Source organism: Lacerta agilis, chromosome 3 (assembly GCF_009819535.1).
Source record: "Lacerta agilis isolate rLacAgi1 chromosome 3, rLacAgi1.pri, whole genome shotgun sequence".
Lineage (NCBI taxonomy): Eukaryota > Metazoa > Chordata > Lepidosauria > Squamata > Lacertidae > Lacerta > Lacerta agilis.
In genome coordinates, this window is record NC_046314.1 from 55,122,559 (window position 1) to 55,143,478 (window position 20,920).

Sequence of the window (20,920 nt, forward strand, 5' to 3'; positions counted from 1 at the left end):
CAGCTGAGGAAGTGGGATGGCTTGGGGAGAATTCCAGGGCTGCATTTAGCCATGTGGACTGATCCCAGCCCTGTTTTTTTGGAAAAGAGAGCGCAACATGAGCTCATGGCTGACTATTGCAGTTTCACAAAGCACTGCTCCATTCTACATCATAACTAAATGGATGAATTGCTTCGAGGTGTCAGAGGATGTGGCACAATATATCAACACATGAAAGTTGGCGGGGTATTTAATGAACAAACAGGAATTTGTCACTGAAAATCATAATCTTCTCTGCAATCAAGCGCATTCTCTCATTACTAATATTTGCTTATCTCCAGCCACTCCGCATTGGAATGCTAAACCTGTCAAACTTTTTTGTTTATTGATCCTTCTAAATGGATAAAATCCCTCATGGAAGAAGTTCACGAAAAGGTGACCTTATGAATGAAGGCCCCTCTGTTCAGAGCCACCTCATTTGCAAAAGCAAAGGAAGGACTACAAAACAGCATGGACTCAATATGCTGCAGATGGGTTATTTTTGAAAGGGGGCCAAAAGAGACCAAATGATTGACAAGGAACTTGGAAATAAAACCACTTGTGTTGCATTTTGAAAAGAAAGACACTGCTTGGTAGTTGCTGTGCAAATCTTCCAGAGGCAATGAAGTACTTAATAAAAGATCTTTTGAGAGAATGTAAGATCATTCTCTCCCCATTTCTGACCTCAATAGACTACCTCTAAATATATGGATTGGGGACAGGGAATTCCTTGAGAGCATTTATTATTATATTTAGCATTTATACAGCACTTCAAAATGTCTCTTAAAAGTGTTTCACATCCATTACTTTGCTTTACAACTTCCTTGTAAAGCAGGTTAGCATTGTCATTCATATTGTGAAGATGGGGAGCCAAGGGTGGTATCAAACCGACACATCCCATTACTGCAAGGATTTTTCCTTGTGGAGTGGAACTCCCCCCCCCCCAACTTTCCCTGTACCCTTCAAATCTGTACCAGGAAGCCTCAGATCAGATATGGGAATACATAGTGGAGGAAAGGGAAATCCTTAGGCAGGCAGGCAGACTTACTTAGCACTACTTTGGACACAACCCCAAGGCTAACGAGGCATGTGATTTATTTAAGGCTACCCAGTGTGTTCGTGGCAGAAGTGAAATTGACATTGGGGACTTTCTCTGATTCTTAGTTTAGTTCCTTGGCACTAAACCTGAGTTTGGACCTTCAAAGAAGACAAGGATCCAGTTGACAAGGGTCTGGGCTGCAAGTAGGGATTGATGAATGTGTCAACTTCAGTTTCTCTCAGTGTCTCATTTTTCAAATCTTAAATCCAAGTTTTCCACATCAGTTTGCATTTAGGGGCATTGTTTTTGCATTTTTTTGCTCATGAAAAATAGCTGGCACTTTGGTGCACATTGATCCTACTACACACATTTTTGCAATCAGTTTTGCCTAACGAAACACATTTTACATGCTTTATTTCACAAATATATGCCCACTGTCCCCTAATGTACACATTTTTGTAAACATTTGTTTTATTTTATCTTATGGCTAGAGAACGGCTTTTTAAAAAATTGGAGAAGTGTAAGTGTGTGTGTGTGTGTGTGTGTGTGTGTGTGTAGTCCATTAAGAATGGAGTGAAACTAGATACTACTATGGGAGTAGACATAGTTTTTGACATTGTTTGAAACCAAAAATCATCAAAGTGACAATGGTATTGTTGAACTTTTATAAACTCACGGATGAGTTTGCTAGAATCAAGTTACATTGGCACTCAAGTCCAATCAACTCCCCCCCCCCCCCGAGAATAATTCACAGTGCAGGCCTTAACCTATAAAACAGTGAATTGGTTGCTTCAATATATCAAACAGACAACCCTTTTCCTATCTAGCATTGCTCTCTCTTTTAACGTCTGCCAAGCACATTCTCTTGACTGCACCATGCATAAGCTGAAGCCTACTGATTAGAGAGGTGAGTCAAAGAGTTGCTATGGAACTTAAGCCTTTTTCAGCACCATATTTTATTCATTTATTTCATAAGAGTCATATACCACTTGATTGTTTAAAAATGACAACAACAAGCCTGAAAACATACAAACCTCAAAGTGGTTTACATATTCTTCAAATGCTACATGAATTTCTCACACCTGACTTGTACAGACTTCATGGTGAGATTAAACAGTGTGGAGACATTTTAATCAGTTTCCACTTGTGTTGGTTTTTTTTTCCATTTTGATTAATGTTCTAGTCCATTCCCCTCCCCCATAACACCACTCCCAAGTCCTCAGGGTAGAGTACTAGTATTGCTGCCATGGTTCCTCCATTCAGCCAGGGGCAGCAGCACTAAAACAGCACAGTGGAAACGCAATTCAACCAAGGAAAGAAGGAGGAGGAGAATCATATAAACTGAGCACACAATTTAACTTTTATGCCACTCCACCATCATCATGCTATTTCAGCAGAAAGGTTTTCTCCCTCTCTCAGAACACTAGAGCTCAAGGACCACCAACGAAGCTCAATGGTAGAGGATTCAGGACAGACAAAAGAAAGTACTGCTTCGTGCAATGCATGGTTAAACTCTGGAACTTGCTCCCACTAGAGGCAGTGGTGGCCACCAGCCTAGATAGTTTTAAAAGAGGATTAGACAAATTCATGGAGAATCAGGCTATTTATTGATAGAGTACACAGTTAAACTACAGAATTTGCTCCCACAGAAGGCAGTGATGGTCCCCAACTTGGATGGCTTTAGAGGGGGAATTAGAAAAAATTAAGGACAAAAAGGCGATCAGTGACTACCTATTAGCCACGATGTCTTAAGTTCTGTCTCTATGGTTGGAGGCAGTATGCTTCTGAGTTCCAGTGGCTGGAAACTGCAGAGAGGAGAGCAGCTCAGATCCTGCTTCTATCAGGCATCTGGTTGGCTATGAGACCAGGATGCTGGACTGGACAGACCACTGGCCTGATCTTATGTTTAGTGTTCTCGAGCTGAATAGATGGACTGAAGCCCCATCTAAATAAACTGGCATGCCTCACACTGGACAATACCTCTGTTCTTTTTTACGACGAGAGACCTGACCCTCATCTGATAGCTGAGAAAACTGTTATGCTAACAAATTAAACAAAGATTAAATCTAGCTGCCTTATTCGTCCCTCAACACTGCACAGGCTGCCATCTCACACTCTGAGTCATCTGCATCCAAGGACAGGCATACCAAACCCCACTATGCCCAAGTGGGGCAGCAAATTCCCAGAACTCACTTCAATCTTTCCCAGCAGGATCAATGCCTATTAAGTGATGCTGCTAAAAGCAAACACTGCCAGATGATTACAAGGCATTCACATATGTGCCAGTTTCAAAGCAATTATTTCCAAGCGCACGAGCACACACACACACACGCACACACAAATAAAATTAAAATGTTTTCCTGGCAGTCACACACCAGCTACAAGTTAAACATTCTATTACTTGAGTTAATCATTCAGAGGATAAGATGGAGGGAAATGACAGCATAACCTTGGTGGTAGTCAGAATCTCACATCCTACCTGCCTGCATAGGGGTCTTGGCTTACCTGTGCAATTATACATCCTCCTTGGGATTAATTTAAAGGATAGTATTCATGCACATATTTGTATGTGTGCTTTATTTACCCTAGGCTCTGTAACATGGAACCTGTTTGCATGACTTGGGCCTGTGTTATGCGTTACAGCACAGCAAATTCTTGAAAAGCAAATTCACGGCTGTCAATCCCATCTTAAAATTTGTGTGGCATTCTGCTAGTGTTTGCTAAACTCTCTACAGGGGCGAACATGCAGCCAGCAGAGTTACTGAACTGGAGCATTGTCACAGAGAATTGCAGCTGAACAAAGGAGACATTCATGCCATGCTCTTTAGTTGTAACGCAACATTAAAACTAGGATTGGGGGGGGGGAGAAACGTGCACACAGAAATCAGTGCTTTTTAAGCAGCTGTGTTGCCCTCATGCCCTTAAAGGAAGCCCTTACAAAAGGAAACACACACACAAAAAAAGGCTCAGTGTTCAAAGACAGAGAAAACAATTCACACTGACGGGCTCTCTCCACACATGAAATTGTACAAGATTATACAGCTTCCAACTACACTCCATTAGGTGGCATTTAGAACGAGATACAACTGACTATAATAGAGAGCTTGTGTAAACAAGAGCTTCCAACCTCCTCCTCTTTTGATGGAGAGAAATAGAAGAGATTTAATTTTCCCTTAGTATTCACTTTGCTGTGTGTGCTTAAACAAAAGCCTCAAATGGCAAGGGATAGAGGAAGGAGAGCTCTTGTGCAGCACAGCTTCCTTTGAGGTCCCTTCCAACTCTACAATTCCATGATTCTGTTTATTAAATATCTATATTGCCCTCCATCCGAGGATCACAGGATGGTTTACAATATAGAAACACAAAAGTACAAAGCATAGTAACAGACAAAAGCAATGGGACTAGGATCAGCATAGCATTCGCAAGATCCAGTGACCTTTCATTTCCCCAACAAGGGATAAAACCTATGACAGTCTTGGGGCTGGTATAGTTCTCTTCACTCCTGTTAAATGAATGGGAGGGGGGAAAGTGAAAAATGAGGGGAGGGGGAATGTGCCCCACCACCTTCTGGCCTAGCAATCAAAAGTCCAGCAGGGTGTAGCATGGGTTTATTTTATATATTGACATTTATACAGTGGATGCTTGGGTTGCGATTGTGATTCATGCAGGAGGCACATTCGCAACCCGCAGCGCCTCTGCTGTGCACGCGTAGGTTGCGATTTGGTGCTTCTGCGCATGTGTGAGTGCCGAAACCCGGAAGTACTGGAACATTCCAGTACTTCCGGATTCGGTGCGAGCACAACCTGAAAAAATGTAACCTGCAGTGTTCGCAACATTCAGAGGTATGACTGTAAAAGACTATTAAAGGTAAAGGTAAAGGGACCCCTGACCATTAGGTCCAGTCGTGGCCGACTCTGGGGTTGTGGCGCTCATCTCGCTTTACTGGCTGAGGGAGCTGGCGTACAGCTTCTGGGTCATGTGGCCAGCATGACAAAGCCGCTTCTAGCGAACCAGAGCAGCGCACGGAAACGCCGTTTACCTTCCCGCCGGAGCGGTACCTATTTATCTACTTGCACTTTGACGTGCTTTCAAACTGCTAGGTGCTTTTCAAACTTTGACGTGCTTTTGCAAGGATAAAATGGAGGGTAGAACTCTGTGTGTGTGTGTGTGTGTGTGTGTGAGAGAGAGAGAGAGAGAGAGAGAGAGAGAGAGAGAGAGAGAGAGAGAGAGAGAGAGAGAAGCAGGACAGAGTTGTAATGTGGATGTCAGCTGTTACTGGAATTAAGTTTGTGTTCTCTTGGCACTGAATGTTTCTGCAGCATAGGATACTCAGATCCCTGATGATGATAATAATAGCAGAAGAGAACAAAGAGATGGGTGGCTTATAAGATTAGGATGGAGAAGGCCACTCTGGCCACAGTGTTGGGAGAAAGACACAGAAAATCTGTTGTGTCTGTGTAGAGTAGCAACACTGGGTGAAATAGGAGAAGGGATAGTTAAGGCACAGTATCACAGATTCCTTACATGAAGAGGCTGGGTGCTTAAAATTAGATGCACAAGAATGCTGCGTACTAGGAAACCAGGTAAATAATAATTGGCCAGACACAACATGTTTGGGTATTGAGGAGCAAGGGAGCATTTTCTCAAAGCCAGCTCTCAGGCTGGGTGTGTGTTATAACTCTAAAGTACTACTACTACTACTACTTATTATTGTTATTGTTATTGTTATTGTTATTATTATTATCATTATTTATACCCCGCCCATCTAAACAGGGCTGCTTTCAGATGTCTCCTAAGTGCACTTTTCCCATTTCTCCTTTTTCTCCTCACTAGAGAAGTGCAACATATTTCAAGATACTGCCTTGCTGTGTTTCCACTTTGATGAAAGTCACAGTATAACCCCCTTTGGGAATTAGCATTCCTTTAAGCAGAAAACACAACAATTGCAAGAAATAAAATAAAAAAAATGTTTACCTGGTATTCATTGGGCCAGAAGGTGCTGACAGCCAGTTCTGCCCGTAGCCAGTCTTTGCCTGTGGAGCCAGTCACATTCCAAATGGGATTCGCCAGGGGGCCCTTGTTTACCCTAACCAATATGTTCAGAGTTCCAGGGCTCGCCCCTTTCTTGCTGTACAAAAGGTAGCTGAAATCAACACAGTGTGTGTCATTCTCTTTCATAGTTGGAAGCTGAAGTCGAGCCTTCTCTCCGTGGCTGTGGTGTGAAGAATCCACTATCATGTACGACCCTGAGAAAAGAAGGAAGAAAAAAGGTCATGAAATCCAGACATTTGGGGAAAGGAAGTGGTTCCTGCCTTCACAATGTTTGTGCACTTTTTGGTCATGCGCCATGATCTCCTGGCACAAGGCCTTGCATCTGGGGAAATTAGGAGGAGGTGTCAAGGAAAAAGGGGGCCATGGGCTTTGGTGGATAAAGAATTTAACATTCTTCCTCCACAGAGACTGATCAGATGCCACCAGCATCTGATAGCTGGAGTTCTCAAATTTACATCAGTGCATTTATATGGAAGTTTATATTAGTGATTTTATAATGGGATAAAGGGGCTCATGAAAAATCTCTTATACCATTCTGATAAGACTTCCCAATATCCATAGGAGCAAAGGACTAGCTCAGTGGCAGCACAGAAGTTCCCAAGTTCAATCCTCAGGATTTCCTGGTAGGGCTAGAAGGGGCCCTTGTCTAAAGCCCTGTCAAAACCCCAACCAGCATGGCCAATGGTCAGATGTTCAACTAGGTTGACATCTGCAGGCCTGTGAGTAAGTAACAGTTGACCATCTTTGTCTTACTGGAGGAACTGGCCCTTCTTCATAAACATGATGCCAAAAGAAATACAGCAAAATTCAGTGTTCGTTTGGCTGTTTTGGCTTTTAAGAAAATGGTTTATAATAGATTACTGACACTTACACTTTTGAAACCATTTATCTACATTTATATGCAATGAGGCTATTCTGCATGCCAACTAGCTTTCTGGAGATCTTTATTAACTACTCTTGAAAATGCACTTGAGGTAATGCAGGATAGATTGCTGAAAGGTTATTGCTCAATGAAAATAAAAAATAGGTCAGTATGTGACAGAAAAATCAGCATTTATTTTGTTTGTGTACAAACCTTTTAATTGCCTTTCCAAGCAATTCAGCATTGCTAAAGTTAGTGTCTAATAACACAGACAGTAATGCTTTGCAGATTCAAAAACACCTCTAAAAAGGTTTATTACTGACATGCAATTATATTTTACTTGTGCATCTATTGAAACAAAAAATATTTTTTTGTAAAGAAAAAGCAGCTAAAGTTCAAGAGTCCAGTTCACATTTACATTTGATTAACTAGACAGTAACCACTGAAGTGATATTTAAAAGAAATAATGGGAAGACTACACTGGCAGCTTACCAAATTATTTTTTTTCCAGTTTGCTTCTTAAATCTGGGAATAAACTGACACAAGTATATTTACATTTATAATTATTGGCAGTTACGATCAGTGACGGATCAGAGAACTTTATTAGGAGTGTCTGGCATAATTTCTACAAGGTACATAGCACACAGACTAAAATATTTTATGGACTCAGTAGTTGCATGGACATTGCTGTCCTCAAATGCATATATATATTGTTGAGCAGAAAGAGGTCAGCAGAGAGAGTCACATATGTTAAACGGCTCAATCCCCACATACCTGCTCAATGGGAAGTGCCTGAACTCAGAGACCCCGCAATTATTTATCTTAGGTATCCTTCACCTAGGGTACTGAATCTATTAGATTCATTATGCGGATTTTGGAGAGCTTGCATGTTCAGGTGCACTTATACTGCAGGTGCACCTGAATTCAAATGCCCCAGCATTTCACTGGTGTATGGCTCAAAGGGCTTAGTACATGGGGGTCAACATTTTTTTTTAATTGTATTGCATGTGGTTATTCTATTGCAGTGTTTTTCAACCACTGTTCCGCGGCACACTAGTGTGCCGCGAGATGTTGCCTGGTGTGCCGTGGGGAAAATTGAAAAATTCAAGAGAATTACTTTATATATAGTCAATATAGGCACAGAGTTAATTTTTTTAACATTTTCTAATGGTGGTGTGCCTCGTGATTTTTTTCATGAAACAAGTGTGCCTTTGCCTAAAAAAGGTTGAAAAACACTGTTCTATTGGATTCTATTGTTAACAGCCCTGAAATCTTTTCATTAAGGGTGCTATATAAATACTTTTAATAATAACTATTTTTTAACCATTTCACATTTATTCAATGAATCTATCAATCTGCTATGACTATTATTTTTTTGATCGGTTGACAGCCCAGGGAAGGGCCAGCGTTTCATGGTATGTTACATGATTTGCATGCAAAAACTCAATCCCTGACTCAAAGAGCTCAGTTGGCTGATAATGCCAAGGTTGCAGGTTTTGTCCCTGGACAGCTACATATTCCTGCATTGCAGGGGGTTGGACTAGATAATCCCAAGGGTCCCTTCCATCTCTATGATTCTATTATTTCCAGGTAGGGATGGGAAAGACTTCATTCTAAGACCACGGAGAGCTGAGACCAGTCAGTATGGACCAGCTTGACCTTTGGTTTGGCTCAGTATAAGGCAACTTTTTAGGTTCTTTTCCCCAAATTTCCGAGTCATGTGCTATAGCTATGATCTTTCATGGGAAAAGCCGATCTGCCCACTGTCACACATGCTCTGATTGGGTTAACTTATTGCGCTGTATTTTAGGCTGCCTGTGGAAATTTCAGCTTGTGGGAAATGTGGCAACCAGATCAACACCCGATATAGTTATATTTTTGATGGGGTGAACATGCAATAGGACTACAAACACCTTAGGTTACAAACATTTCGGGTTACAGACTCCACTAACCCGGAAGTAGTGCCTCGGGTTAAGAACTTTACCTCAGGATGAGAACAGAAATTGTGTGGCGGCAGTGGGAGGTCCCATTAGCTAAAGTGGTACCTCAGGTTAAGAACGGTTTCAGGTTAAGAACGGACCTCTGGAACGAATTAAGTTTGTAACCAGAGGTACCACTGTAATAGCAGTATTCTGCTGCCATGTGCAAAGGCTTCCAGTAAGTTCTTGGTTGCTGTTTGTTTTTTTAACTACAAAACCCTGAATCGTTTGGAACCACCTCCTCCCGTTCATCTGCTGTGTTGAATATTGGAAGTTCTGCTATGCGTTCCACCATTTCAGAAGCAGAGTTGGCTGGAACCTCTGCAATTACAGCACCCAGTTTATGGAGCTCCATTCCTAGAGAGGTGAAATTGGCACCATCTCTTTTAAGCTTCAGGTAAACAAAGACTTCTTTATGCCACCAAGCTTTCAAGGGAAAAATAGGCTGATAAGAAAAATGAAACAGGTAAGCTGCTCTTTAAGAATCTTCTGTCCCATCCCTACCCTGAATGCATTTCCACCTCATCCAGGCTTCAAAACTGGAAGTGAGCCCAAAAGCAGATTCAAGAATGTATTTGCATTGAACCACACCTTTGCCCAGATAGCATCTACCTTGGCCCTAAGGCAAGCAACAAGACCAAAGCAGGCAAGCAGCCAGGAATGAACAGAAGAAAAACGCTCTAATTAGTCCAAAGGAATTCTTAAAGGTGGGCCAGGGCTCCTATTGTGACTATTGTAACATAAGTTTCATTATTCTTCCTGCCAATATAAAGAAATTGGTATATTAAAAGGGATTTCCACTTAAAAACAATGCAACAGTAAAATTGAATATCTTTTTAAAAAGTTATAAAAATGGTTATAGCATCAAAGATTGTACTTTGTTCACTTCACTCTATTCTGGCTTCCTTAAAAACCCAAAAAAAACCTCAAAACACCTCACCCGCTTACAAAACTAAATTACTAGGAAAAACAATCCTACCACCTGCGTGTTAGTATTTTAAAATCACCACACCAAAAGGACTGCCCTTTAAAGTTTTGTTTGGTAGCACTGTGTTAGCCCCGAATAACTCAAGTTGTACCTTGGTAGTCGAACGCCTTAGTTGTCGAACAAATCAGCTCCCGAATGTCGCAAAGCAGGAAGTGAGTGTTCTGGTTTGCAAACATTTTTCAGAAGCCAAATGTCTGGTGCAACTTTCATGGCTTCTGACTGGCTGCAGGTAGCTCCTGCAGCCAATCGGAAGCCGCGCCTTGGTATTCGAACCGTTTTGGGAGTCAAACAAACTCCCAGAATGGATTAAATTTGAGAACCAAGGTACGACTGTATTTTGAACACTTTGCTTAGCTATGAATCACAGCTGCCAGGGCAAGAAATGGCCACTATATAGATGATAATAAAGAGAAGCGACAGTCACATTTGTGCATCACAACCATGGCTTAATGTGATCAATAGGCTAGTGCATGTTGCTGAATCACTCCCATTTCACTGCTTCCTATGTTGAGCTGGGAGCAACAAACCACCAAACTTAGTTAAGCATGACTTCTGATGCAGCACTTGTGGTTTGTCTGTCTCCAAGCAAACCCTGATGCTAAGCCCAGGTTTGTTCACAACTCAGGCCTCGAAAGCTGACATCTGCAGCAGCTGTTGTAATAAACCTGGAGAATACCCCTGCCAGTTAATTCTTCTCTCGTGCCAGTGGCACAGTGTGGAAGGGGGTCATAGGGGTGTTGGCCCCAGGTGCAGAATTGTTAGGGGTGCAAAATTTCAACACCCAGTGTTGCCTCAATACAGCTGTACTGGCATATGTGGTCCCTTGGGCTGAGAAAGGTCCCCATCCCTGCTCTAGGTGGTGCTATAGATTGCAAGAGCCACTTCAAAGGAAACAAAACCACAGCAATTAGTTCAGCAAAATCCTTCCATTCTCTGAGAATGCCAGAAGGGCTGGTGTCACACACTGCATGGTGGATCACCTCCTTGCAAGTGGCCTTGCTATCTGCTTTACCAAGAGAAGAGAAGAGAAGAGAAGAGAAGAGAAGAGAAGAGGATACATTTATAAGGAAGCTTTTTACTGTTGTTTTTATATGTTTTTATATGCTAGAAACCGCCCAGAGTGGCTGGGGCAATACCTTCAGATGGGCAGGGTACAAAATAATAATAATCTGGCCCAGTGATGATTGTAGAGCCCCACTTCTGCAATCCCAGGGTTGGGTGAGGCAGGGAAGGGTGTGTGGGGGGTGGGGGGTGGGGTGCGACCTTAACAACCCAAATAAGTTTGAGAATAGCAGCTTTATTATGTTCAGCCAGAGCCCTAAAAATGGCAGTTACCGGTAGCAAGCTGATATAATGAAAGAGAGAAAAAAGATTGCATCAACAACTCACAACAAAGGCCTAACCAGGCTATATTCTTCAGCAATCTCAGACATGCCCATTATTTTGTGAAATATAAATTAATAAATAGAACCAGAGGTGCAGAGGCCCAATGGAACAGTTACACTGTAGAGTTTGGGTTATTATACAGCTTTGCCTGGCAGGGGGAAAAATAAGTACCTTGAAATGCTAAAAAGAATGAAACTTTCTCACAGCTAATAAAACACATTTATTTCTCTCAGTATACTTGGTAGCTATTACATCCTTCAATTGTGAATTCATAAAGAAACCTGAGTGAAATAAAAGTAATGCAGTTACATGGAAAATGTATGCTTTATTTTGGAAGCATCAAAAAGCATTCCCCATCGCTGCCTTGTTGAACACTGAGTTTGGAACAATGAGCAAAGACTTATTTGCAATGTGTTGAATCCTGGTTCCTACATCTAGTGTGTCACTAGCTATCAACTGGCAAGCAAAAACAAAATCCCAACCTCCTAGTCTTGGCAGATGCAAAGGGGACAGAGATTGCCGCTGCAGTTGCAAAGCTGCTACGACCTCTTGTTGGAGGTGCAAAATCAGACAGTGATGCAGAACCAAACCAAGATGCCTCTTACCCTCTGCAGCTGTGAAGAGGGGAGATGGGATAGTCGCTGTGCTGCTGACATGCCCAGGTGGGGTTCCTCCTTGACCTCACACGAAGGCACAGTGAAAGGCCAGAGACAAGGGGAGAATTGTAATCTGAGCAACCACAAGTTTTGCCTTGGCTATCAAGGCCAGCCAACCCATAGCTGTTGACCCTGGGTGACAACAATGATTCAGAGTGCATTCAGACTTGGGGATTATGGCATCAGGGTTCCTGATTACCGTATTTTTCGCTCCATTGGACGCACCGGACCATAGGGCGCACCTCATTTTTAGAGGAGGAAACAAGGGAAAAAATATTTTTCTGGTTTTCCTCCTCTAAAAGCCCTGGGTGTTTTTTTTTTTTTTGGTTTTTTTTAAGGATCAGCTAAAAGTTTTGCAGCTGTTTTTGCAAAGGCAAAAGGCCTTTTTTAGGATCAGCTAAAGGTTTTGCAGCTTTTTTGCAAAGGGAAAAGCCCTGGGTTTTTTTGTTTTTTAAGGATCAGCTAAAGGTTTTGCAGCTTTTTTTGCAAAGGGGGGAAAAGCAAAGCTCCTTTTGCAAAGGGGGAAAAGCAAAGAGGAAAAGCCCCATTTTTATGGGGTTTAACTCACATTTCTGAAAAATCTTAAGGAAAGGGAGACATTCTACTGTTTGCAGACAGATAATCTAATCAGCCAGTCACATGTTCCTGGGGGAAAACAACAACCTCCCTCTGCAGCACATTCAACAAAGGAGGGCGTGGCTGAAAGGGAGCAGGGACTCTTATCTCTCTCCCGATCTCTTGCTGATCAGCTGCTGAGCGGGGTCCTTTCAACACTCCCCTTTCTCTTTGTAAATTAAAAAGCACAGTCTGCTTTTGGCCCCTGGGCAATTCAGCTCCAGGGACCACCATTCGCTTCATAAGACGCACAGGTATTTCCCCTTACTTTTCAGGAGGAAAAAAGTGCGTCTTATGGAGCAAAAAATACGGTATAATCCCAGGACTCCTTTTCTGGTTTCTATCATGCATTTTACACTGCATTACCTGTTGTGTTATACAACTGTGGCTTTTTGATCATTATACCACCTTGTCACACTAAATTTAAATGACAGGAAAGAACCATGTTTGCCACCTTGAGTTCTTTAAAGGAAATATGGAATATAAATGTAATAGAGTAAAGCAAAAATCACATATAGTTAAAAAACACTGGTGTGGTTGCCAAAGTCACTTTTCCTGGAATCTGCCCCCTTTGTAATTTTTAATTTTTTTGCCACATGTGTAAAGCTGAATGTGCACAAGTTAAATACTCTTAAATGGTGGGCTTACTGTGATAATAAAACCACAAGGAAGAAATCAACAAGACATGCGCGCATGAACAAGTTAATGAATGAACTAGCAGTCTGACCATCTATACATAAACTTTTGGGAAATGGCTAGTGTAAACAGAATTTGAAGCCAAAATCACGCTTGATGAGAAGATGGCAAAACACTTCCAGTTTTGCATGACTATACCAAAATGAGATCATACCAACAATTGGTCTAGCCCCGTAACCTGACTCTGACATAACCTGTGCCATAAACTAATGAAGCACTAATGAAGCAGGCAAATTGGCATATGAAGCTTCCATTTTGACATGATTATACTGCAGGTCAGACCACCGGTCAGCCTAGCTCTACCACCTGTCTCTGGCATGACCTGTGCCATAAACTGTAGGGCACTAATGAAGTACTTAAATTACTCACCAAGGCATAGGTACTTTCCAACTCAGACCTCACAGTCTAGACAATAATACAGGGTCCTGGCTATGATTATATGCATATGGTCAGCAGGGGAAAAGAACCCTTTAATTACTGGCTGCCCTGTTTGCTCTCGATTCATGACCCACTTTATTTATTACGTTTTCAGTGATCGAGTAGTTAGTGACTAATTACTTGATGTATGCTCTTGACAAGCTCCACTAATTAAAGAGAACACCACAGGTGTCTTGCCGAAACTAACGATCTTACCATAAGCCAGTCTGCAATCAAGTGAGCTAAAGAGTTATGGTCCAATTCTCAAAGAAACCCAATGCCCTCAAATCAAATCACTCTGCATGGTCATGGCCTTTCCTGCATTACAACAACCTGAAAGAAGTTGCTTTTGAAACCTCAGGACCATCCCTCTTTTCACATCACAGGCTCTCTCCTAACAAGGGTCTTAATATCTTTTTTCATTTGTAGGCAATGCCTGCAGCTTGTTCGTGGTGACAAAAGCAGAAGCAAAATTGTGGTTTCTTGAGCTCCCTTCAATATAATTAGGCAGATGTGTTGCTCTGTGTTATTTTAATATCTGCAAGTTAAGCTAGGCAATAAAGGAATATTACAATGCTGCTTATTAAGTACCCAGCTATTATTTAGCATCACTAAATAAGGCCCATTTAAAGACAAGAAAAGGGGGAAGGGAACCATTTTGAGAAACTTCCATGTTTTTAGTTGCATTCAATAATAATAATAATAATAATATTTATTATTTGTACCCCGCCCATCTGGCTGGATTTCCCCAGCCACTCTGGGCGGCTTCCAACAGAAACCAAATACAACAATATCAAACATTAAAAACTTCCCTAAAAAGGGCTGCCTTCAGGTTTTTTCTGAATGTCAGGTAGTTGTTTATTTCCCTGACCGTGATGGGAGGGCGTTCCACAGGGCGGGCGCCACTACCGAGAAGGCCCTCTGCCTGGTTCCCTGTAGTTTTGCTTCTCGCAGTGAGGGAACAGACAGAAGGCCCTCGGCGCTGGATCTCAGTGTCCGGGCTGAATGATGGGGGTGGAGACGCTCCTTCAGGTATACAGGACCGAGGCCGTTTAGGGCTTTAAAGGTCAGCACCAACACTTTGAATTGTGCTCGGAAACGTACTGGGAGCCAATGCAGATCTCTCAGGACCGGTGTTATGTGGTCTCGGCGGCCACTCCCAGTCACCAGTCTAGCTGCCGCATTTTGGATTAATTGCAGTTTCCGGGTCACCTTCAAGGGCAGCCCCACATAGAGCGCATTGCAGTAGTCCAAGCGGGAGATAACCAGAGCATGCACCACTTTGGTGAGACAGTCCGCGGGCAGGTAGGGTCTCAGCCTGCGTACCAGGTGGAGCTGGTAGACAGCTGCCCTGGATACAGAATTAACCTGCGCTTCCATGGACAGCTGTGAGTCCAAAATGACTCCCAGGCTGCGCACCTGGTCCTTCAGGGGCACAGTTACCCCATTCAGGACCAGGGAATCCTCCACACCTGCCCTCCTCCTGTCCCCCAAGAACAGTACTTCTGTCTTGTCAGGATTCAACCTCAATCTGTTAGCCGCCATCCATCCTCCAACCGCCTCCAGGCACTCACACAGGACCTTCACGGCCTTCACTGGTTCTGATTTGAAAGAGAGGTAGAGCTGGGTATCATCCGCATACTGATGAACACCCAGCCCAAACCCCCTGATGATGTCTCCCAGCGGCTTCATATAGATATTAAAAAGCATGGGGGAGAGGACAGAACCCTGAGGCACCCCACAAGTGAGAGCCCAGGGGTCTGAACACTCATCCCCCACCACCACTTTCTGAACACGGCCCAGGAGGAAGGAGCGGAACCACTGTATAACAGTGCCTCCAGCTCCCAACCCCTCTAGCCGGTCTAGAAGGATGTTATGGTCGATGGTGTCAAAGGCCGCTGAGAGATCCAGCAGAACTAGGAAACAGCTCTCACCTTTGTCCCTAGCCCGCCGGAGATCATCGACCAGCGCGACCAAGGCGGTTTCAGTCCCATGGTGAGGCCTGAATCCCGATTGGAAGGGATCCAAATGGTCCGCTTCTTCCAGGCGTGCCTGGAGTTGTTCAGCAACCACCCTCTCAATCACCTTGCCCAAGAATGGTAGATTTGAGACTAGGCGATAGTTGGCCATATTGGCCGGGTCTAAAGATGTTTTTTTAAGAAGCGGTTTAATGACCGCCTCTTTCAGCGGGGCTGGGAAGGCTCCCTCACAGAGGGAAGCATTCACCACCCCGCGCAGCCCATCGCCCAGCCCCTCCCGGCTAGCTTTTATAAGCCAGGATGGGCAAGGATCAAGGAGACAGGTGGTTGGTTTCAAGATTTTACCCAGGGCACTACTTACAGATCATTTGCAGGATCAAAACGCCACTGTGATACCCAAGGGTGAAAGAAGTGAAGCTTTCAGGAAATAGGATTTGTTTTTGTATTTCCATTATAATTATCATTAACTGGATGGTAATCTGTGGGTTAAACCACAGAGCCTAGGGCTTGCCTAGGTCGGTGGTTCAAATCCCCACGACGGAGTGAGCTCCCGTTGCTCAGTCCCTGCTCATGCCAACATAGCAGTTCGAAAGCACGTCAAGTGCAAGTACATAAATGGGCACCGCTGGCAATATAATAATGCCATTATAGATTTGGTGCAACTGCACTTGGGATGCTGTGTAGAGTAATGTTACCAGATTTTTTTCAATGAATCCGGGGACACTTTTCAACTTCCTACTAAACAGATGGATTTTGTTAGGGGACTGATTTGTAAATCCGGGGTCTGTCCCTGGGAAACGGGGGTGTCTGGTAACCTTAGTGTAGAGGTCTGATCACCTCAACTCAAAAAGGGTATTGTAGAGCTAGAAAATGTGTAGAAAGTGACAGCCAAGGTGATCAAGGATTGGAGTAACTCCCCTAATGAGGAAAGGTTTACTGTGCACTATTTGGAGACTTTTCAGTTAACAAAAACGGTGAGTAATGGGGCACATGACAGAAGTGTAAAATTATGCATGGTATGAAGAAAGCAGATAGAAGGAAGCTATCTCTCTTTGGTCTGATTCAGCAGTGCTGCTCTTATTTTACATTTTAATGGTAGCCTATGCAACAGCTCATTACAACAGTGTGCCTCAGTTTTCATCAAAAGCTGCAGTGATAGCAGCCCAAACTAATTTGCTGTGCCTGGACTGACCAGAATTGAGGTTTGGAGCCTAGTGGAAACTGTATTAATGTGGAAGATTCCTGAGCAAATGCTAAAAATAATTCACTTTATCTTTTGTTGGGAGAATTAGCTGAGTGACGTTTAGAACAATTACAAGCTTTTGTCTTTCATGAGATTCTTTTGTCATAGATGCTTAGTCATGGATGTCCATACCAAAAGGAATCTTGCATAACAGTGTTAGGAAATACTGGTTGCTGGACTGCTCTTTTAAGCAATAGAAATGTCTCCAAACCGAAATGTAGCTTTGGTTACAATTATTGCCCAAGGGAGAAAACAAGTATCACTGTTTCAAGCCTTATCAAGCTGGGGTGACAAAGGGAATCATACCTGTGTCTGAATTAGACACGTCTCCATCTCTGCTTACAATCAGTATTGTAAAATGCTTGTTAAGTTATGAAGGGTGGGGGGACCCAGAGAAATGACACTGGAGGCTGTGAAATCACCCACTACAGTATTATGATAAAAAAGCACCTGCATTCTTTAGCTTCAACTAGAAATGGAAAAGTGTTGTTCAAAAGCTGGATACTTCATATGAGAATGAGCTGGCTGAGCAAAATGGGAATTTAGCAAGATAAGCTACAGTAGGCATCCAAATTCATTTGATATTCACCTCCTTAAAATGATCAAGTAAAAAAATGTGAGACTCATTCATCTAGGCAGAGATTTTCATGTTCATTTGGCTTTCCGTGCCCCCTTCAAATTCCAAGCAAGAGTGGTTAAAGACTGATTTGAAAAGCTAACTGTTATCAAGGGGGGGAAAGCTTTAAGAAGCCATGACTTACATGGAGAATCTTGAACAGGGTCTGTCCCACACCCCACCCCACCCTCTTCCCTCCCTTGCATGCCACACACTGTTTGGCGTTAAGCTTTTATTTGCTGACAGGCTACTGTGTTTTAAATAAAAAACTCAGAAGTTTTTTTTTAAAAAGTGCAAGCGCTGCATATTAAAATAGTGGTTTAAACAGAATACAGAATGTGCTGTAACCAAGACCGCTGAGCTTTTTCAGCACTGCACTGTCGTGTCCTGTCTCACAAATCATGCCTCCTCTTAAATGAATAATTCCAGAGGCACTACAAAGGTTTTTAAGGCATATTTTGAGGGCACTGGAGATTCTGACTCTAGAGGGGCCAGGCTTTAAGCTTGTTTTTCTAGGTCATGTCAGTGGGGCAGGGTGTCTAGGTTTCTGATCACTCTTTGAACTGTTGAGAGGTAAGACTTAGGACTAGGCGGGATGTAGTATAATTATGCATTATTCAGTTTGTGTGTTGGTTTTTGTATTTAAAAAATCTAGTTATATTATTGGGGAGAAAGGATTGAGGGGGGCCAGATCTTTCCTTTAAAACTCCTGAACAAATGCATGTATTTCTTGTATATTCATATACCGGTACTTTATTTTAATACATTATCCTATAAGAACCTGCAATGGAGAGGAAAATGCATTTCATTTAAAAGTCTTCTGATGGCCAGCAGTAAACCAACCTTTTGGGAAGCAGGCCACAAAGAAAGTGTATTGTGTGAGGGCATTCTTTGCCTTCTCACGTAACATTATGGGCTATATTTGACGTAGATACGGAACCTACCAATCACTGATTTAAAAACTGATCGTCCCACACTTGTTGTTTTTTTTGTTTGGTATTAATATTGCTCTGTATGTTTTACTTTTATGTACCTGAAACTTGATACGAGTGGCGCTGTGGTCTAAACCACTGAGCCTAGGGCTTGCCGATTGGAAGGCCGGCAGTTTGAATCCCTGCGACGGGGTGAGCTCCCGTTGCTCTGTGCCAGCTCCTGCCGACCTAGCAGTTCGAAAGCACATCAAAGTGCAAGTAGATAAATAGGTACCACTCTGGCAGGAAGGTAAACGGTGTTTCCGTGCACTGCTCTAGTTTCGCCAGAAGCAGCTTAGTCATGCTGGCCACATGACCCAGAAAAACTGTCTGTGGACAAAGGCCGGCTCCCTTGGCCAGTAAAGCAAGATGTGCGCGGCAACCCCAGAGTCATTCGCGACTGGACTTAACTGTCAGGGGTCCTTTACCTTTACCTTTTTACCTTAAACTCCCTCCTGGAGGGTAGCAGAGCCTGCAGTTTTTGTTACAGAGAGCTTGTCAGTAACAAGGAAAGCACACTGTAAAGAAAGGAACCTTTTCTCCCTCCTTTGATAAAAGATGCTGAGGGGGAAGAAACTAGAGCAGACTTTCTTTCACGGTAAGGAATTCTACCTATGTGGTAGGGAATGCTGGAAAGAAGGGGTGAGGAACTTGTCGCGTTCCGGGTGTCATTGGGCTACAGTTCTCATCATGCCTGGCTATTGGCCATGTTGGATGGGGCTGATGGGAGTTGCAATCCAACATCAACTGGAAGGTCTCAAGTTACCCAACTCTATACGAAAATTAAACGGAGAGCATATTTTGAAAGGTACTGATGAGGCTCTGACCTGCATGGGAGCTTTGCTTTTTACCCTGCAACCACTTCCCACTTTGGATCCCTTCCAATCGGGATTCAGGCCTCACCATGGGACTGAAACCGCCTTGGTCGCGCTGGTCGATGATCTCCGGCGGGCTAGGGACAAAGGTGAGAGCTGTTTCCTAGTTCTGCTGGATCTCTCAGCGGCCTTTGACACCATCGACCATAACATCCTTCTAGACCGGCTAGAGGGGTTGGGAGCTGGAGGCACTGTTATACAGTGGTTCCGCTCCTTCCTCCTGGGCCGTGTTCAGAAAGTGGTGGTGGGGGATGAGTGTTCAGACCCCTGGGCTCTCACTTGTGGGGTGCCTCAGGGTTCTGTCCTCTCCCCCATGCTTTTTAATATCTATATGAAGCCGCTGGGAGAGATCATCAGGGGGTTTGGGCTGGGTGTTCATCAGTATGCGGATGATACCCAGCTCTACCTCTCTTTCAAATCAGAACCAGTGAAGGCCGTGAAGGTCCTGTGTGAGTGCCTGGAGGCGGTTGGAGGATGGATGGCGGCTAACAGATTGAGGTTGAATCCTGACAAGACAGAAGTACTGTTCTTGGGGGACAGGAGGAGGGCAGGTGTGGAGGATTCCCTGGTCCTGAATGGGGTAACTGTGCCCCTGAAGGACCAGGTGCGCAGCCTGGGAGTCATTTTGGACTCACAGCTGTCCATGGAAGCGCAGGTTAATTCTGTATCCAGGGCAGCTGTCTACCAGCTCCACCTGGTACGCAGGCTGAGACCCTACCTGCCCGCGGACTGTCTCACCAAAGTGGTGCATGCTCTGGTTATCTCCCGCTTGGACTACTGCAATGCGCTCTATGTGGGGCTGCCTTTGAAGGTGACCCGGAAACTGCAATTAATCCAAAATGCGGCAGCTAGACTGGTGACTGGGAGTGGCCGCCGAGACCACATAACACCGGTCCTGAGAGATCTGCATTGGCTCCCAGTACGTTTCCGAGCACAATTCAAAGTGTTGGTGCTGACCTTTAAAGCCCTAAACGGCCTCGGTCCTGTATACCTGAAGGAGCGTCTCCACCCCCATCATTCAGCCCGGACACTGAGATCCAGCGCCGAGGGCCTTCTGTCTGTTCCCTCACTGCGAGAAGCAAAACTACAGGGAACTAGGCAGAGGGCCTTCTCGGTAGTGGCGCCCGCCCTGTGGAACGCCCTCCCATCACAGGTCAGGGAAATAAACAACTACCTGACATTCAGAAAAAACCTGAAGGCAGCCCTTTTTAGGGAAGTTTTTAATGTTTGATATTGTTGTATTTGGTTTCTGTTGGAAGCCGCCCAGAGTGGCTGGGGAAATCCAGCCAGATGGGCGGGGTACAAATAATAAATATTATTATTATTATTATTATTCCCATATTTTACCTGCACGGAAATAGACTATCCAGAAAATGGCACTTCTCTCATGATCAGGCACAAATTCCTCTACTAAATAACAGAAAATATAATAATTGTTCTGAATTCAATGTCTCACTCTTCTGATTGTTCCTTCAGTACAAGCATTTCTCCTTGTCAGGCAGAACAATCCTCCCTCCCCTTCCCTGTG

General features: G+C 43.6%; 1 protein-coding gene across 1 annotated transcript in view; it reads right to left on the reverse strand.

Annotated features, from left to right (window-relative positions):
* PTPRK (protein tyrosine phosphatase receptor type K) overlaps positions 1–20,920 on the reverse strand; it is a 332,596-nt gene that overhangs the window by 203,038 nt on the left and 108,638 nt on the right. The window contains 1 exon segment of the mRNA XM_033143751.1: positions 6,032–6,303. Within this exon segment, the coding sequence (XP_032999642.1) occupies positions 6,032–6,303 (272 nt within the window).